The sequence below is a fragment of the Parus major genome, chromosome 10 (genome assembly GCF_001522545.3).
Source record: "Parus major isolate Abel chromosome 10, Parus_major1.1, whole genome shotgun sequence".
In the NCBI taxonomy this organism is placed as follows: domain Eukaryota; kingdom Metazoa; phylum Chordata; class Aves; order Passeriformes; family Paridae; genus Parus; species Parus major.
The window spans coordinates 13,621,168-13,640,704 of record NC_031779.1 but is presented as its reverse complement, the minus strand read 5'-3'; the positions used below and the strand labels follow the sequence as shown (position 1 = coordinate 13,640,704).

General features: G+C 43.3%; 1 protein-coding gene across 4 annotated transcripts in view; it reads left to right on the top strand.

Annotated features, from left to right (window-relative positions):
- AKAP13 (A-kinase anchoring protein 13) overlaps nucleotides 1–19,537 on the top strand; it is a 203,070-nt gene that overhangs the window by 129,066 nt on the left and 54,467 nt on the right. For 3 of the 4 annotated variants that reach the window (XM_015639124.3, XM_015639123.3, XM_033516895.1), the window contains exon 11: nucleotides 15,773–15,854. In XM_015639124.3, the coding sequence (XP_015494610.1) occupies nucleotides 15,773–15,854 (82 nt within the window). Of the gene's footprint in view, nucleotides 1–5,442; nucleotides 6,168–15,772; nucleotides 15,855–19,537 lie in introns of those variants that run through there. The other variant, XM_015639126.3, reaches the window with a different exon arrangement.

Sequence of the window (19,537 nt, the reverse complement as noted above, 5' to 3'; positions counted from 1 at the left end):
GTCCAAGATCCCACAGCACTTCAGCCAGCTAGACATCCCAACTGTGGTTATTTTTGGTAAAGGAAGAAGCAGAACTTGCAAAGTGATGTAGAGTCAGCTGAGGGGTTGCTAATCTCTTGTGTGGGTTGTGTTTCTCCTGTAGCCATTTGGGAGCAGTAAGATGGGCAGTTGACTTCCTCTGGAAGGATGTTCAGGCATGCTCCATGGCTGACCAAAGCTTAGGCATTTTTCTGAAGGTTATTTGGACAATAGAAATTCCTGAAAAATGTACACTGAGTCTCTGAGAAATATTAGAAAAAGGGAAGGTCAGGAAGTGGCTGAAGGTCTCTCAAGGTGTTTTTATATTTTCTCCAAACACATGCTCCATGTATCCATGTGTCTGACAGCTTTCCAAGCCCTCCTCATTCCCTCATGGCTCTTCAGCTGTTTGTCAGATGCTTCTGTCTTTGAGCTGAAACACAGGCTGCAGTTGGACAGTGGATTGTTTGATGGTAAATTCAGCTCAGTCATGTTGTCCCAAAGCGTTGCTCTGTGAGGAAATGCCTCACTCCAGACCTTGGTGTGAGTATATGATTTAAATAGGGAGGTTTTGGGAGGGTCCCAGGCTGGAGAGTAAAACTTGTGTTGGTGCTGTGGATGATTTACCCCGAGGATTTAATCAAACTGATGAATATGGAGGTGTTTTAGGACCAGGACTGTGGAGGTTTGTTGCTGCATCACTGACCTTAGAGTAGCATGGATTTGCCACAGATCAGATTCCTGTGATGTCTGGTCATGGGGGACTGTCCATGTCCCTCTCTGTGACTCCTTTTCTTTCTGTGCCCTACCTTGTAGGGGAATTCAAAATCACAGCCAGCTTTTTGAAGCCACTTGTAGCTTGGTGGACGCTGGTGGGTCGTGCCATGGCCAGAGGGATCAGATCTGGACCCAAGTGCCACCACCCCACAAGGATGCAGTGGGATAGGGTCAGCCACAAAAGTCCTCCGTGTTGCAGTGCTCCTGCAAACCTGAGAAATGCCTAGAAAAATCCAGGGCTCTTGACCAAGGTCTGTGATGTGAGTGCTCGCTGTGGTCAACAGCAGCCTGGTCTTCTTCAAAATCCACATTTGAGTGTCCATGTCTGTCTGGTCTCACGTGGGTGCTGACCTCCCTCCCAGCAGACACGATGGATGTCCTCTCCTTTCCAGATTGGACATGCTCCTCTTGCAGTCTTTGCAGCATTAGAGTGCAGATTCCCTTTGCCTTATTTAGTTTTAGGAAAAAAGCGATTTGTTTTGTCTATCCATGTAAGTGCCAGAAATGTAAAATTTTAAAAAGCCTTCCCAGAAATCTGCTTTCTTTTAAGAAAAGAGCAGTTGAAATTGTAATTCTTCTCTCTTACTGTCTGATGAATTTATTATCACCTCGGTTTAGTGCCCAAAAGTGGGTTTTGCCTTGCTTAAAACAGGGAGATTTTTTCCTTTCATCTGCTGCTCCATGAGTTCCTATCAGAGTCGCGGTTAAAGAAGTTAATATGCCTGAGTATTTCTGCAGATTGCATCATTGCAGTGTTTCATAACGACATGGCAAAAGTAATTTGAAACAGATAACAATAGTCCAGTCTGTTTCAGGATAACCATGATTTCCTTGTCATTAAGAGGTCTGTTAGCGGGTGGAGGAGGAGGAGGAGTTTTATCTGGATGAGTTACAGATCATATGGTGTGATCAAGTGCGGTTTTTTTTTTTCTCTTCCCCCTCTTTTCCTTCCCTTGAAATCTGCAGTGCTGGACTTGGGTTTGGATATGAAATGATTGGATAGTTTCAAACTCCTGTCTGCACAAAGCAGCTCAGAGCTTCCAGATGTTTTCAATAAGGAGCCCAGAACTGTCGCATCAGCAGCCGGTGGCCGGGGCTGCTGCTTACATCTCCTCTCCATTTTGAGCAACGCACCCCCAAAAAAAGAGAATTATTTACTTGTTAGAGTAGGTTTTTTTAAAATATAATCTTTATTTTCTGATTGTCTGTTTCATTGTGTTTCAGAGCATAAATGTTATAGGCTGTCTAAACACTTGTATGGCTTTCAAGGACTGCCTTAAATAGCTGGACAAAAGAGTCTGGAAGCTTTTGTTCTGCTCCGTCCGGGCTGAGTCGTGTTCTGTGCCTGCCCAACAGTGCTGTGTGGATGGCAGGCTGTGTGCAAGGCAAGATTTCTAGCCTGAAACAATGCAGCAAAAGCCCCACCTAATGTGGGAAGAGAGTGATGGTCTCCCATGGGAGAGTGTGTCTGGCACATTATCTTCTATTTGTTTATATTATGTTTCCCCCCACCCCCAGCAGTAAAGTCTGGAAATGGAGATGCACTTTGGGTATCTGTAGTTATCCCTGACCCCCTGATCTTTGCTGTGAGTCAGGAACATAAGTACAGAAAAAAACTCTTAGAACAAATTAGGGATTTAGCATCTTAAATTAAAAAAGAAAAAGAGAAGGGAGAGAAGGAGTTGTTTTTTCTTGGTGTGTGTTGATTCTTTCCCTCTGTGGCTGAAGGTGTAGGGGAGTCGAGGAGATCAGCTGACAAACTTACTAGATCTAGACATATAATTAAAGAGGAAGGCAGGTCACCATCTTGATTCACAGGACATGCACCAAGTGCTGGGATATCCACCAAGTCCTGGGACCCATCCTGTGCCCAGAGTCACCCAGCCTGGCATGGGTCTGGTGGCTTCCCTGACTGCTTCTCTCCACCTGTCTGCACCTTCCACATGAGCTTTCTGTTCCCTGCTGCCCCATGAAAGCCCACACTGGGTTACTTGTGGCTTTTGGCCATCCCAGGATGCTTGTGCTTAGCTCAGGAAAATTGGCCTCCTGCTGTGAAAGCTGCACATTTCCCTTCTGTCTCCCTGCTGCTTCGACTGGAGATGGTTTTCATTTCCCCTTACCTGCAAGAAGGGTGATGTAATGTGAGCCACAAAAGAGTGGGTGTTGATGCAGCTACAAGTTGGACCCATCTTGCATCTCTGTGGAAGATGCAGTGTCACAGTTAGTGATGCTCACCTCCTCTGCATGGTGGCATTCCTTGAGCTCTGCAGCTGGACATCTCTTTCTGGTTGCCAGGGGAACTCTGTGGATCAGAGGTGAAGTGCTTTAAATGGAGTGTCTGAGCAGAGCTGTTCAGTTGTTGTTAGGATAAATCTTGGCTGGATATACCAGCAGCTGTAATCAAATTGATTTGAAAACAAATCTGTCTGCTATATCAGTTTTTAAAAAAATGCTCCATAATGAAACATTAGAGCATCATTAAGATACTGACTGTTGCAAATTCCTACACCTGAACTAAATTCACATACTTTGTTTATGGGTTCCTGTCTTGTAAATTTAGATTTGAGGAAATCCCTGCCTTTTATGGTAGTGTTTGAAGTTTGGAATGCTGTCATAGCCATTTCTGATTCCTCATCTCGATGGGCACATGACTGCTGGGACTCATTACTTGTGGAGAAAACTGGTGGCTCCAGAAAGTCCCCAAAGTACAACCACATTGTGTGTGTCCTAATACTGAAAGCAGAAGCTCTGCTGGTTGTTGGAGAGAGCAGAGTCATTGGCTGAGACCTTGAGCCAGGGATTGTAGCTGTAAGACAGCCTCATAGGAGGAATCCTCCTCAGTTCAGCTGGTGGTGTGCTGGAGATGAAGCTTTGGGATCTGAGGGAGAGACTGGAGCAGATGAAAGGAAAGTGTGGGGAGGCTTTGGCGCTGACTAGGTAAGAGTGTACCTGTGTCCCCCACCAGGAGCAGCTCATCTGCTGCGAGTCCCAGCCTGCTCCAGAACCTGAGGATACGCTCAGGTGCGAGGCCCCAGGCTGAGCTTTGTGTCAGGGCTGCCCACTGTGTCATCAAGGGTCAGGAAAAGCTGCCCTTCACTTGGTTACTGAGGCTGCTAAATCTGTGGGGTAGCTGTGCTTTTGTGTAGTCTGACTGTACAGATTGGGGTGTCACATCCAGGAGCTCCCAGTGTGTGGTGGTTCTGTAAACTCCTGTATTTTGGTGTTTTACTGAGCAGGCACGGAGGGGAATCAGTTCCTGTGTTACTCACAGGCAGACTGTGGTGTGCAATGTGTTTGGGCGCTCAGAGGACTGGGTAGCACTGGGAGGAGAGAAGCTGGAGTGCTTGCTTGCAGCAGATGTGTTTCAATCTCCTTTGGAAGACTCATCTTACATTCAAATGCCAAGAACTTGTGTTTTATCCGTTCCAGTAGGCCGCAGGGTTTGAGTCACCTTTGCCAGAGTTTGAGCTGGTGGCTACAAATCTCCTTATACAACCAGGGAACCGGGACCACCCTACAGGACTGGATGAAAAGACCTACAACCCCCTAAGTAAGCTCCAGGAGTGGAGCAAATCCCAGCAGCAGGAGGTGGGCCAGTTCTCCCGGCGCTGCCGAGGGTGGCTGTTGGAAATCGGCAATTAAACCTCGGGTTGATATGTTCTGCATTTTCTGCTTTACAGCTTGGGATTAAAAATTGCTGCATTCTCAGCTTTTCCATCTAGCAAAGCAGCAAGTTCTGATCACTACAAACTCTCAGACTCTGAAAACTTTGCTTCCCCTTTTCTTCTCTTTTTTTTTTCCTTTCATTTTGAGTCGCCCCCATTCCCTTTTGAATCGGTGAATGAGAGAATGTCTAAAGCCAGGGAAGTATGGAAAGATTTCATCCCTGGAGAGGTCAGGGTGGGGTGGAAAGCGGAGGGGGCTGCAAGGGGGCAGTTTGAAAACAGGAAACCATGTGGCAGTGAGCATGCAGGACCCAGCTGATGTGAATGAGCTATTGAGAGCAGAGAGACTTGCACTGGCCCCGGCATTAGAAAGACAAAAAACTTTAGGGTTTTTTTTTTTTTGTCCCCAAGAAAAAAAAGCTCTGCCTTTCAGGCCAGAAGAGAAGAGGGAAGATTGTATTTTCTGGACAACTGGTTGCTGAGATCTTTGTGTTGCAAACAAACCAAGAAAAAAGTAAATGGCTGATTTCCTTTTCTTTTTTTTTTTTTCCATGTGCGTTGATTAAATCATAAGTTTCCATTCCTGGTTTAGGAGAGCATTAACCTCAAAACTGTCTTTCATTCACCTGGCCTGGGGGAGTAGGAAGAGTCTTTTTACCTCTTGAAAAACACGTCCCTTTGCTCTCAGTCTTGTTTTGGACCGAGCAAACACACCAAGTGCCTGCAGCCAGAGGTGGAAGAGGCTGGCAAACTAAAGCTGCTGCTTTTTCTTCCCCCGCTCCCTCCTCTTTTTTTTTTTTTTTTTCCTCTCTCTGAATCATGCTCCCACAACTGCAAAGTAAATTTGAAAGCTGGGAGAACACTGGTGCAGGACTAAAAAGGCAAGCAGTGACGTCTCAGCCCAAATCAGGAGGGAGTGGCTTTTTTTCATTATTTTCTTTCCTTTTCCCCAGTGCTGTCATTAGAAATTTAAACTTAACGCAAACCCAAGCCGTCTTGCCCGGTGAACAGTGAGCTGATTCGGAAGGAGGAAAGTACTTTTTTGTTGTTGCTTCTTTCAGTGCACGAGGGCGTGAAAAACAAAACACTTTGGTGACAGTATTTGCACTGGATACAGAGATTGGTTTTTTTTGTTGTTTTTTATTTTTTTCCTGAATTAGACCCGTCGTGGCTGAGCCTACCTTCTGCCTTTCCACTTGGAGCGTCAGTATTCCTGCTGCACACATCTGGCTTTTGTTCTCTTTTCAGGCAGGATTTTCATTCTGTTGCTTTTTGGATATCAAAGTTGTCTGGAAAACATTTTTTTTTTATTATTGCTGTAACAGGAAGGCTGATACCATTCTTAGCACTCACAAAAAAAATAATCCTATATGTATAAAGCTGTCTTCAAATATCTTTTGTTTGCTATAAGTTCCTGCATTGTCTGTATAAGCAAATCTGCTCTGAGAAGACTTTTATCAGCCAGGCACAGCGCTGGGATTTTTGTTTTCCTGTTAAGAAGCTCGGGCAGGCTGGTGTGCTGAGCCACGGGGACTCCTCTGAGCACAGATGTGAGAGGTCTGGGGCTGTGCTCAGCCCAGGGTTCATGGTGGGCTCTGCTCCTCTGCTCTCGGCTCTTTGGACAAGATGTACGAGCGCCACAAGAGGCGATACAGCCTGTGCGACATTTCCAAGGTGGACAGGACTGTAGATGTTGTGTTGTTAAAGGTATGATGTTTGTATATATTTATTTATGGGTTCCTTTCCGTATCTCCAGGGGATCAGTCTGTTCCTTGCTGTACTTGTGTCCCTCGGGATGTTGCAGAGGGGAGGGACAGGTGGAAGAGCTCTTGCCCTTCAGCATGGAGATGATTTTGAGTGTTATCAAACCATATCATGTCAAATATTATTATCTCTGCAACTAGTTCATCTCTTGTGGCATGCACTCTTTGGGAGAGCTCCCTGGCCTTCTTCCCTGCCCTCTGCCCTTGAACTGTCTCTGGTTTGAAATCCCAGGTGGGTTTTTTGTGTGAGGGGAAAAGGGTTTCCATTTCCAGTGCTTGCTTTTGAGGTTGAAAGGCACATGTTCCCCAAAAGATGCATTCTGCCAAAAAGAGGCATGGTGGATCCTCCTTTGCCTCTGCTTTTCATTTGTGTTAGAAGGGTTACTGTCAGTCTTGTTGTTTGGGTGTGATTTTGTCTGAGGATGGGTTGGAGCAAGAATCAGGAGTGGCTCTTGGCTAATTGTCCCAGTGTGTTCCTCTCTAATCTAAAATTAGCAAGTGCTCCACCAAATGGCACAATGGCAGTCTGGGAATGTCCTGTCTCTGTAACAGCTTTGTAGAGCTTCAGCAGTTTCCTGGCAGAGTGGATGGAAATAGGAGAGAAGCCAGAGGGACTGCAAAACACAGCCCAATTCAGAGATCTTAACTGCTGGAAGAGCATTTCCTTTCCCTCTCCCTTTTCCTATTTTCTCTTCTTAGCTGAAGCAGTGTGATTCTATATGATCATATGGCTTCCTTTTTTATGATTTTTTGGTTCATGCTCTTGTTTCCAAGTCTGGACAAGAATATATAACAAATTTATTTTCAGTTTATTCTTGTTCTACTTTACCTGCAGTAAAATAGACCTAGCTCTTGTTAACTTGCTTTGTTGTGAGTGGAAGTGTTTTCCTTTAATTCAGTGTACCCATTGGTTTTTGGTGGCGCAGATAGCTGTAAGTTGTTTTCTCTACCAGCTCAATTTTTTGGAGTATTTTAGAACACTGATGTTAGTGATGCATGGGATTGAATCCCAGGATATTCAGTCTATAGACACAGTATGTGTCATTAAAAATGTTGTTGTATTGTGCACACACTACTTCTGTGAAAGGACTGCTTAATAATTCTTGGGAGGAGACCTGGTACCTCTGACAATCTTAATTGTCAATAAAAAGCACAGTCTTTTTCTTTATGAAGAGCATCTGAATGCGTGGGTTGAAATAAAATTCATTAGAATTATCCAACTTCAATATTTCTGATGTCACCAGTTCCTTACATTAGTTTTTGTTCAGCAAAGCTTAGATTTTATAACAAAATGTGGCTCTTGTTAGTTCCAACTGGTATTTTCCTAATTGAGTTTCAGAACTGTGGGTTATACTGTCTGTTCCTGCAAATGACTCAGTGTCCATATATGTGTGCATGTGTGCACGCATTGCTGCTCCCAACATGGGCTGTACAGCCTGCAGATGTTTAAAATAGGAGGGTGCTGCTGATAGCTACAGCTACAATCAACTCTAGCTCGATTTTCAGTCATCCCTCATGTTTTTTCTGGTTTCTATAACATAACTGGTAGATGAAATTAAATTTTGATGATCTAGGGATCCAAGCCAGCGCTTGAGTGCGTCAGTGGCAGATCATCTCTTGACGTTAATGGGAGTTGGATCAGGCCCTTAATGAGGGAGGTGGGGGTGGGGTTTCTGTTGGGTTTGGTTTTCATTAAAATACTGAAATAAAACTGTACCTTATCTAGCCCATTTTATTTTGGGGAGTTAAGAGGACAGGGTTTCTTGAATACTGAAAGGCAAGTACATGTCTTTAGACAAAAGACGGATACATCAGGAATGCTTGAGCTGATGAAATTTTAACAAGATACCTGCAAAAGCACCAAACAGCTTTTGGTTTGGCTGCAGGTTCACTCAGACAAGTTGTCATTTCTTGAATAGTAGATTAATATGTTCTTTGCTTCATTTTAAGATAGGCAAGTCATTAACCATAGAATTGTTTAGGTTTAAAGGGCCCTTAAGGCCATCGAGGCCATTAACCCAGCACTACCAAATCCGCCTCTAAACCATGTCCCTCAGTGCCACATTTGTGCATCTTCTAAATACCTCCAGGGATGGTGACTCAGTTATGACATAGGAAAGAAAATCAGCTGCTGAAAAAGGACAATGGGAACAAGTGGTGAAGAAAGAAGATCGCACACAATTATCTTTGGCTTTAGCATAGTTTCTTCCTCCTCTCCACATGTGAAAAAGCAAGAGGCAGCAGGTTGCCAGCAGTGTCCTAGTCCCTGTTGGAGGTAGGACTTCTTCCTAGGAAGAAATTCCTTACTGTGAGAGACATGAGGCCCTGGTACAGCTTGTCCAGAGAAGCTGTGGGATGCCCCATCCCTGGAGGGGTCCAAGACCAGGTTAGATGGTGATTTGAGCAACCAGGGAAGTTGTGCCTGTCAATGGGAAAGGTGATTTAGATTGTCTTCAAGGTGCCTTCCAACCCAAACCATTCTATGATTCCATGATTCTGTGTCCTTTACTGGCTGCTGCAGCAGCGCAAACTTGATGAACTTGGATCCTGAACTTAGTGAACTTAGTGAAGACTGGATGATGCAGAAATGGCATAAAAAATTGCTGTCACTGCTCCTGCTGGGTTTGCATTGTAGCAGATGAGGGAAGAGTTGTGGGGTGTGTGGGATGTCTGCATGTCTGAACATTTTGCTGAGCTCTGAGCAGCTACGTGCAGGGTAAAGCAGTCTGTGCTATGTTATTGCAAGCCCAAAATGGGAAGTCTCAGTGTGCCCATGTGTGCCTTGGCAACCTTGTCTCATTTTTATGTTGTGCCTGCTACCACAAATAAAACTATCTAGGGACAGGATAGGAGACCCACACTGGCTGGCACCTTGCAGATACATGTGAAGTCAGACAGGCGTTCAAGTGGGGACCAACAGGCAGAGCTTTGCAGAGTTACAAAGTGAGAACTGGGCTTGCTTTGGGAATGGGAGACTGAGTAATCACAGCTGGGAATGCTTTCTAAGAGTTTTTGCCTATATCTGCATTTCATCTCTGTGTGTGAATGCTGAAGCTGTTAAGGGTAGGCATCAGGAATAAGTTTTTTCACAGCTGGGGCAATGAGGTTTGATTTTTTCTGCTTTTCACATGAACTGATCCCCTTCAGCTCCCAGCTGAAGATCAGAAGATTATTCATGAAATTAAAAACAGCATTAATCATTAGTGAAGGTATTCTGAAATTAAAAGGAGAGCAGTATTAATTAGTTGTTCTGCTTCCTGGCTGCTCTGGTAGCTTTACTCCAGCACTAAGGAAGATCCTCTGGAATGATCCCTGCCTACCCAAGGCAAAGTGCCATTTACAGCATCCTAAGTACTATGTGCAGAAGTCCCCAAATTAACTGAAACTAGGCTTCCTTACATTTTATGTTGAAGTTTCTTTTCTTTATTGACACATAAGCAAGTCCATTCCTTCTTTGGAGTTGTTTTGGGTGAAGGATGTCCCCAGGTGATGGATATGTGGTGTTCATCAAACTTTGTGGGCCTAAAATGACTGAGCTTTAATCCAACATCTGTCCATGCTGTTCTGGTCATTGAAGGACAGAATAAGAGAATTGTCTTTAGAATAGTACAGAGAGTTTTTGAGTTTTTCTGTTTGTGTCTCATGTAGAATTAGAACTGGGAGGGCAACTTGAATGGAATTATTGTGTTTTCACATTAGGCACATACATGTTTGTGGGAATTTTGCTCCCATATTAATTAAGAGATGTTTTTTTTCACAAAGCCAGTGCTGTTACTTTTAAAGCTTTATTAAAGTCTGTTTGCTTCTAGTTTTGCTGGTGGAAGACATCCCAGTGCCACGGGCTGGGAAATGTACTTGGGGCACAGGTTCCTTTTCCCAGCTGGGACATTGCTGGGGGATAAATGCACTCTAGGAACTTAGTGTTGCTCTTGCACCATAAAGAGCTAATTTATTCAGTCATGTAACATGTCCTGTGCTTGTAAGAGCCTTTTTTGGCAAAAATCCTTTAATACAGTTTTCTATAACACTTCTGGCTTGTTGTTATGAGAGAGGTCAGTTTGGTCCTCCTTGAAAAAATGTCCTGATATGGTGTCACCAGCTCTATAAAGGTAAAAGCCTCAGTGTAGCATACTCACAGTGCTAGAAGAAAAATCTCCATAGAAATCATTGCAGAAATGCAAGTGTTGTCCTTTTTGGCATACTTTTGAGAATGTCGTTGTGTTCTGCATCCACCTGTTAATATCCTCCCCAAAGCTAAGAAACTACACAGGGAGATTACCAAAATAATTTAAATAAAAAATAAATGTGGAGTTTGCAAGCAAATTGATAAGTCTGCTCTTAATATTGTCTGGCAAGATGATTGCCAAAGCAGTGATTGTTGCTCTTGATGTGAGTTTTGTGTGTATGGAGTCTTTCTGCAGCAACAGATGTTGAAGGAAAACAGTGGAAATTCCTTCCCCAGATGCCCCATCCTTCATGCTTCTTTTCAAACTGTTTCAGAGGATCTTGAAAGGTGGTTTTTGTGAAGGGGGAAAAATCAACAGTTACTTTAGTTTCTAGTGCAGGAATTGCAGGCAACTGGATAATTTCACTGTAAATGGAATTGTGAAGTTAAAAGTTGGTCAGAATAAACATTGAGTATGTGTACAAATTTCTTTAATCCTATAGGAAATTTTCAGGAACAGGAAATTCCTAGAAAATAATTACAATATGCATAGAACTTTTAAAAAAAGTCATTGTATCATTTCTGCTTATGAAAGAAATTAATTATAATTGAATTTAGTGTATTTCTTTTTTCTACCACTTTTATTCTACATTGGATATTTAAAATGGATATTACTCAGTGTGGTGCACAAGTACTTAATGATACACTAAGCAAGCTACAATTACTCTCCAAAATATTTTCCTATGTGCAGTAGTATCTGGTTTTAGCTGCAAGGTCGATCATAGTCTGGAAGCTGGGGAAAATAAAAGGAGAAAAATGGAAACTTGCACATTTAAGACAAAGTTAAAATAATATGGAGGAAAGATGAATCTCTAGGGATCTGCTAGGAAATGAAAGTTAAAGTCATCTGGTTCCTTGTGCTCTGGAGATGTTGATTTATATCATGACCAGTGAGGCTGACAAGTGCAAACTTTTGCAATAGCAAAAGATTTCCTGAAAGGTCAGTGTGTTCTCTTTATTGTGAAATGGAAGGCAAGAAGAGTTAAAATAAAACCAGAGGGAGAGCAAAAGGACTTTTCCATGCTGGAAATGTAGGAGAGGTACCCAGGAGCCAGGTAGTCCCTGGTCCCCAGTCCTAGGGAGCCTCCAGCACACGGCTCTGCCCTAGATATTGTTGGAGTGTCCTTGAGGAGGAGGTCCCTATTCTGGTTTTATAAATCCACCTGGTTTTATTAGATCCATTATCTATTCCACCACACCAGAGTGGATTAGATAATTCCTTGTCCAAGGCAAGTGGAGAGGAAGGAAGAGCCTGGGAGTGGAGTCTGGGGTCATTCACTGTTCCTGCAGGACAGAAGACACCTCAGCCCAGGATGTCTCACAGCTGTCCAGCACTGTCCTTTTCTTATGCATAAAGTCACATCAAGTTTCAAGTTCAGAGTCTGTAGGAAGATGTCCCCGAGAGTCAGGAAATACTTGTGTGTGCCCAGAAAGAGCACTGGAAGCATCTGCTGCTCGCAGCTCCAGCTGGTCCTAAAGGTCTCTTTGAACATTTTGCCTGCTGGTGTTTCACAGGCAAACAGAAAATCCTGCAGGATCCCGTCTTTGGTGCCTGGGGATGTGTGTCCATGATTCATCCTGTGTCTGAGCCTGCAGATAAACACACTGAGGCTTCTGTATGGAAAAATAGCTGGTTCTCTCCTGGCATTTCTTCAAAAGCTATGCATTGAAGCTCTGTTCCCAGAGGCTGTTTCATATTCCCTCTGCCATTGGAACAGCGCTGCCTGCTCTGCTCCCTCCGCAAAGACTTGGGATGCCTGGAATCAATGAGCTATAATCAGTGTGGGCAAGCAAGAAAGTGTGGGGCTTTTATCATCTTCTATGGCCACCAGCCTGTGGTCCTGTTTTTGGGCTTCTCTCAGCAAAACAAGAAACTAGGGGGAAAAGGGAGGATTTTTCTCACATGCAATGCACACGTGTCTGCAAAATCCCAAGACAACCTCCTTTCAGATTTCTCCATACCGGTGCATTCCCCAGCTCCTGATGTTCAGGTGCTTTTATAAAGACAATTTCCTCTCCGGCTCTTAACTGTCTGTATCTGTAGTCACTAGTCCTGAGTAAACACAAGCAGAATTCAGGTGTTGGGGAGGGATCCCAGTAGTCAGTGTTGGGCTGTGGATAGTGGGGTTTGTGTTTTGAGTATCTATGGACCACCCAGTTCCCTGCGAGCACGCAGTAAACCTCCCTCAAAGCCTGTCTGGGTTTGCTTTAGCCTAGGGAATACTTGTATATAGTAGTGGTTTCCTTTGTTTTTGTTTTGATGGTGATTATTATTTTTCCTGAATTGGGGCTACTGAGATAAATATTTAGTTTCTGATGTTTTATTTTGTACATAATCAAGTATATCTGAAGCAGCACCTTAAACCTCAGTGTTATTCTCTCATTACTTTTTTTAATAGAGAAAAGCAGACATTTTCAATACTTGGCAAAGCCACAGGGCTGAGGAGAGAGCTGGCTGGGAAATGGGAAAAATGCTCAAATCTTTTTTGAAAAAATGCCAATGTCTATAATGCATTTTCAGTGAATGACTCAATTGGTTCTATTAAAGGAAAATATATAATGTTAATTCAGCCTAATATGGCTTACTCAACAGACAGCTTGAACCTCTTCCTATTTTGCTTTCTTACTGCTAATTATTGAATGGGATGTTTAATTATTGCTTTCCAGTAGTGGATATCATTATAAATCAGGAGTAGTTCCTTTGAATTTGATGGTGATTTGTTTAAAATTAAGAAGGGTCAGACTGTTCTTGAGGAGGAAGGTGGAAGTGTAAGCCAGTCAGAAGGAGGCAGAATTTGATTTTGTATCTGAAATGGGTCATTCCTTCATTTGTGTGCACTTGAGCACATTTGCATTTGTCCTTCTATGTGTGTTCAGCCCCAACCTCTAGATTTGCATTTAATAAGATATAGAAAAGTGTGGTGCCAATTTATTTTGCTTTGTCTGGAGAGAAAAGAATAATAGCGTGATGTTTATTGACTTTACAGTCATAAAGTGGTGGTATTTATTGACTTTGTAGCTCTTTTAAAACTAAAATAAGAAAAAAATTCTGTGGTCAAATTTAGATGCTGAGGTTAGATACCACACAGCCTTGCTGAGAACAGGGAGTGTCTTCTGTTGAAAGAATCAGAATGTGACCCGCTGTGCATGCAACAGTTAAAATGCAACATCCTTTTATCACTTTGGAAAGCAAAAAAAATAATGTTTTGAAGTTCTGCTTACAAATCTTTTCTCAGCCTGAAGGCTGCCTCTCATTTAATATAGATGTATTGTATGTAAAAGGGAGCAAATGGATATACATGTGTGTGTGGGGCAGAGATGTGCAGGGAACACTGCGATCTTAGATGTGTGTACATAAAGGGGTGTGCTGGGGTCTTGGGTGAATATCTGCATACAGCAGTAAGTGCTATGAAGTGTACACCATCCCTAAGAAAAATAGCCTGCAAAATTCCATGGAGGTGAGAGGGACATCCAGATGGGATGTGCTCTGAGGTCACCCCGAGACCTGACTCTGGTAGAGCTCAACATCATCTTCACTTCAGGGAGACTCCTGCTCATTTTTCCCCTCTCAGAACTTCTCTGTTCATTCCCCCTCTCTGTCAGCAGGAGCTGCAGACTGGGGAAGGTCATGGCATGCTCTCCACTGGAGGATTTTAAGGGCAGGTTGGATTAGGCCCTCTCAGATGATAACTGAGCCTAACTTGGCGCAGCAGGCAGGGACTGGCTGACCCGTCAAAGGCCCTCCCAACCCCGTTTTGTCATCGCACAAGTATGGAGGAGAACAAAACCTGAGGAAGAAAAATGTGCTGTAGCAAGTAGCTGCCAGGTCTGGGGGAGTGTGGGGTTGCCTGTGTGGTGTGGGGAGCTGGAGGTGAGCGGAGGTGCTGGCAGCAGCCCCTCGGGTGACGGGGACGCGGCCAGGGCGAGGAGGAGCCAGCCAAGGACTGCTGTAACACATTCCATGATCTCAGTGACAGAGGAAACAGGGACGTGGGTCATTAGTCAAAGCGGCACATCAGGTCAAGGGTAGGAGAGGCTTGGTTTTCATTTACTTAAAAAATAAATAATAAGGAGGCAAAACCAGTGTGTTTCATAACACAGGAGAAAGGAGAACGTTGAGGGGATGGGAATACAGCAAGAGACTGTAAAACTAGAGTGGGATCATGGGGGAGATTTGAACAAGGTCAGAGGCAAAAAGTAAATAGTAAAAATTTTATATTTGAAAGGGAGGAAAGGAAATTATTTCAGGAGATAAAAGGAAAGCCAGAGAGAGAGTAGGAGAAATAATTGACATATAAAATCAGGCTAAGTCATCCATTTCAGTAGCTTTCTTTTAGCTACAACTTAACATGTGAGATCCTGTGTGTTGGGGCAGGTCAGGAGGGGAAATAACTTCTGGGTTTTGTGCTGTGGGACAATTGAGATTTGCATGCATTTGACAGTAAGTAAAGACATTTGGCTCAAAGAAATGGCAGAGAGAGTAAAGGGGCTTCCAGAGTCTGCCAGCTGCAGACAAAAGTGATGGAAGTGAATGTTGGATGAGCCAATGGTTGTGGACAGTCCAGCAGACTTGAGTCAAAATGCTGGACAGCACAACCCGAGTGAGGAAGATGAAAGCACAGGCAGAGGGAGGAGGAGGCTGAGAACACATCACTTATCCTTGCTGAAAGACTGGGAGTCATGGAAAGGGTGAAGGACGGGGTGAGGTGATAAGGGCTGATGTTGAAATAAACCATGTGATGTGTCTTAGTGTTAAAAAGGGTGTTTCTATCATCATCATTGCAGTTAATGCAAGCCCAAAGTGTTTCTGCTTCTCACCATGACCTGGGCACCTCCCAAGCCCTCGATTCCACATCACTAGAGCACTTTGATATCTCTGAGCTAATTATTTGTACAGCAATATGGGTGGTAAGGAATTCCTATTCTGTAGGTAGTGAACTGAGGCATAAAGCAGAAGAGTATTTTCTCGTAGTCCCGCTACAGGTGGAGGTGGGACTTGAAGCCGAGGTTATCCGGTCCTGTACTAGTAGCTTAAACACTGACTCATCCTCCCTCTGAACTCCTTCCTTGAGCAGGAGCCACCTTCAAATCAAACTTTCCGTGGAGAAATAAAGGGTTTTGGCATATTCTAAAGGTTTGTTTAGTGATGCAAAAAAAATTTAAAAAAATCGTATGTTACTTTTGACATTTTTATTATTGGGAAAAATGAAGCCATAGCTCTGTATCTGCTGGTTGATGCAGAGGGATATTGGAGAAGAGACTAACAAGGGTGCTGGTGAGAGTGGCCTTTTGATGTCTCTGATGTGCTGTGATGTGTTTTCCAGATAAACCGTGAGAGCTGGTGTCCGCTGGAGCCATGTCCCGACCCCTCCCTGCTGGAGCGCAAGCGGACACGGGAGTCTCCAGGTGAGCTGAGCACAGCTCCAGAGCAGCAGCCCTCCTCCTCACCTTTCCTATCCCTCCTTTTCTCCCTGCTTTTGACATCCTGTCCCGGCTGGGGAAAACACATAAATTAAAGAAACTGTGTAATGACTGTGCTGTGAGTCATTGTTAGCACATGGCTGTGGCACTTGACTAGCAAGGAGCTGTGTGGTGTGTCACCATCTCAAGTAACTCTGCATTTCAAGTGCTTCAGTGTTTTGATTTTTCCTCCCCTTTTTGTTTTTTTTTTACTAAATTAACTTGAATGATGTTGTGGGGAGCACACAGACATGGATTCTAGCTAGAAGGATAATACAATAAAAGAAAAAAAGCCAGAAATTTGAACTCCTAAATCCATATTTAGTCCCAAATCAGTGGCTTGAGATTTTTACTCTTTTCCTTTCCCTCTGAAAGTTGCCATGATTCCAGGCTCAGGAAGCAGGAAGGCTGTTCAGAGCCATCGTTCCCACACCCTGCCCACCGGCTGTGCCAAGCTCCCATCCCAGCCCTGCGTGCTGGCTGGTGCTTTCTGGCTCTTCCACTGGGACAGAAAATCTAGTCTGGGCAAGCTTCAAAGAAGGGTTGGTGTCCAAGATAAGAAAAAAAGCATTTTCTTTCACTGGATTATGCATGTTTGAAACAAAAAGAGTAATTTATCAGGGCCCTGAATAGGGACTTCACTTTGGCTGCTTGTGGAGAGGAGGCTTCTTGTCCTGCTGTCCTTATGAGCAGTGTTCTCACCCAAATCTCCTTCAGTTTATCTGAGAGACTTGAAAAAAAATGGCTGAGTGTCAATGCAAAATTTAAACTCAGCCTTTTAGACTGTAGGCTAAGAAGAGATAGTGTGGGGTTAGTGACCTGAGGGGTTTATCCTAAATAGAAGTTCTAGCTCACATCAAAGTTAAATAATTGCTTTTTTATTAAAAGCAAACAAACAAGCAAACAAAAATACTGCCCTTTTTAGAAGAGTTATTAACAGCAATAGCTGTTTCAAGAGTTTTTTTTACAGGAGAACCTGTGGTATTGCCATATCTCTTCTTTACTAATTGTATCTATGAATCCTTTGCCTCTTGGTACAGTATTTTTATGCTTCAGGCAATAGTTACTGCAAACTATTTGTCTGCAAAACAACATGGACTCATTTGACTTGCCAAATATATAATCAGATATTCCTACATATCACTATCAGTGGCACACCTATTAATTATCTACTGCAATATTACACTATAGAAATATAATATTAATTATGTAATTAGGTAGCTGTATGTACAGATTTATATTAATAATTACAGTAATACATGTCTGTAACAAAAGCATAAAGAGATATGTTTTTAAGCAAATGTGCTCTCCAGATGGACTGAAGCAGCAGAAGGATCTCAGGTTATGCAGGTTCTGGCCTTTCTAGAAATAATATTGTTACTGCTCAGGCATCCTCCTGCTGCTCTGTGGTGCTGGGCAGTGTAGAGAGGGCAAGAAAAATCTGGCAACACTTAACAGCAATAAAACCACAAGCTGACAATGTGGCTAACTTAAAAATACAGTACTTGATAAGGAATTAGGCCTTTTTCATCTACTGAAATGACTTGCAAGGACAGAGACCTCAGATCTTTGAAGGCAACTCCAGAAATTGTGGCTTCTCATTTTCTGTCTATGCTTTTGAAATTAGGTGTGCAGAGGAGTGTAGCAGATACGTAGTTATCAATATGGAATTGAAGGGCTCAGCCCTGGCTTGGAGGACACAAGAGTTTGGAAAATGTACAGACGAGATTGCTTGGAAATGTTCTTCCTAGGGCTTTTTTCTCTGTATTTTTTTGCCTTTATATCATGCACAGAAGTGTTGCCAGGGGTGTGAGACACAGAGCCTGGCTTTGTGCAGCGTCTGTGCAGTTCAAAACAAGCCCAGCAAACTGAGAAAAGGGGAGGGAGAAAATGGAGAAAATATGCACACCTCCAACCGAAAATGAAGGAGAATGTAGGGAAGAGAAGGCTTGGGAGTGACTTTCTCAGCACAAATGAGCTGAGGTGTGTGGAGGGGTCCCCATCACCCTGCTCCTCATCCTTCCCCTCTGCTTCATCTCCTCTGCCCCTGGGAGGCTCCTGCAGAGGAGGCTTCACTGCCTCTCATGCTTTATCCTCGGGGTGAGATATCCATCCCTCAGCACATCTGAGCTGTCCCCACTGATTTTCCAGTGGAACGTGGCTGGAACCCCTTTGTTTTTCAGTCTGGGCTGTGGACATGCTGTGCTGGCTGCCAGCTGGATGAACAGCCCCTGGCCCACGTCCTCACAGCCGCTCCGTCTCTTCTTTCCCTTCATTCCCCCCCTTCTTCTCTCCCCTCCCTTCTCCCCCTCGGTGATGGAAAAGCAGTTCAGATTTTCCAGGTTTACTGAAAGGGGAACAGGAGCAGCTGCAGCATCCAATAAGTGCTTTTCCAATTCTCTACAGTGTGGAAATTCCTCTGTGGGGTAATGGGGTTTCTGACTGGCTTCAACTCCCCCTGCCCTGAATGGGGACAGCCCCACCACTATCAGTGTAATGCTGTTTTCTCCAGAAGTGGAGTCTCTCCCATCAGTTGGGATGTGGCTGGGGTGTTCTATAGCTGCTGTCAGGCACAGATTAAGGATGGGGAAGGTGAAGAGGTGACCTTAAGCTACTCAAACCTGTCGTCCTTTCACTGATGTTTAAGTTTGAATTCACCAAGGATGGAGTTAGTGAGGTATAATTTAAGAGTGAACTAATATTTTATTGCCCTGGCTCTTCTCCAGGCAGCTGAGCACATTTTGGATCTGTTTAGTTAGAGGAGATGCAAAATAGCACCTTTCTTAAAAAAAAAACCAAACAAAACCAAGCAAACTAATAATTAGAAAATAGCTGGGAAATATGAATGTTCAATTTTTGCCAAAATTGTCATTAATACTTTGGCCTGCAGGATGAAAAAATAAAATATATACAGGCGTTTCTTAGACAAAAACTTATCTGTTAAAGGTTTTGGAAAGAGGGCTTTTGCAGGGGCTGCAGTCTAGTTCTGTACTCCTGATTAACCCAGTGCAAACAGCTGGAAGCATTTGAGAAAACAAACAGATGCAACATGGTTATATTTCAATGTAAGGGTTTATGAAAGCTGAGAGTTTTTTTAAAAGTCATTTAATTTTTTTTGAATCTTGAAAAAGTAAAGCTTGTCATGGATTTCACACCAGTGCTTTTTCAGTAAGGAGTGTAGAAGGAGAAATTAAATAATTGTCCAAATGTGCACTAAAAGCACCTTGGCATTTAGAGGGAATTGATTCTTTGAGAAATAAAGCAAATATTGACAAGTTACATTTTTATATTTATTAAATATGAATCTAATTTTGCAGTTGTTGCAGTCAATAGGAAACATCCCATTATGCACTGTATGGGTTACCTCATATGTAGTGTATTTATCAGCGCCTCAAGCTACAAGTGTTTACAGCTGTTTCATGGAGAATTTCACTTTACACCATGTACTTCAGTGATGCACTTCAAAAGGAGTTTTAAACTCTGGAATAAATTATTTGAGAATTCACAGGTAGTTTTGGGACATGAACAAATTTATAAAGCTTTCTAAATAAAAGCTATATGATTTAAATCCTGGAATTCACTGAGAGAATGCGGGTCTGATGTGTGGATGCTACAGAAAGCCTCAAGTT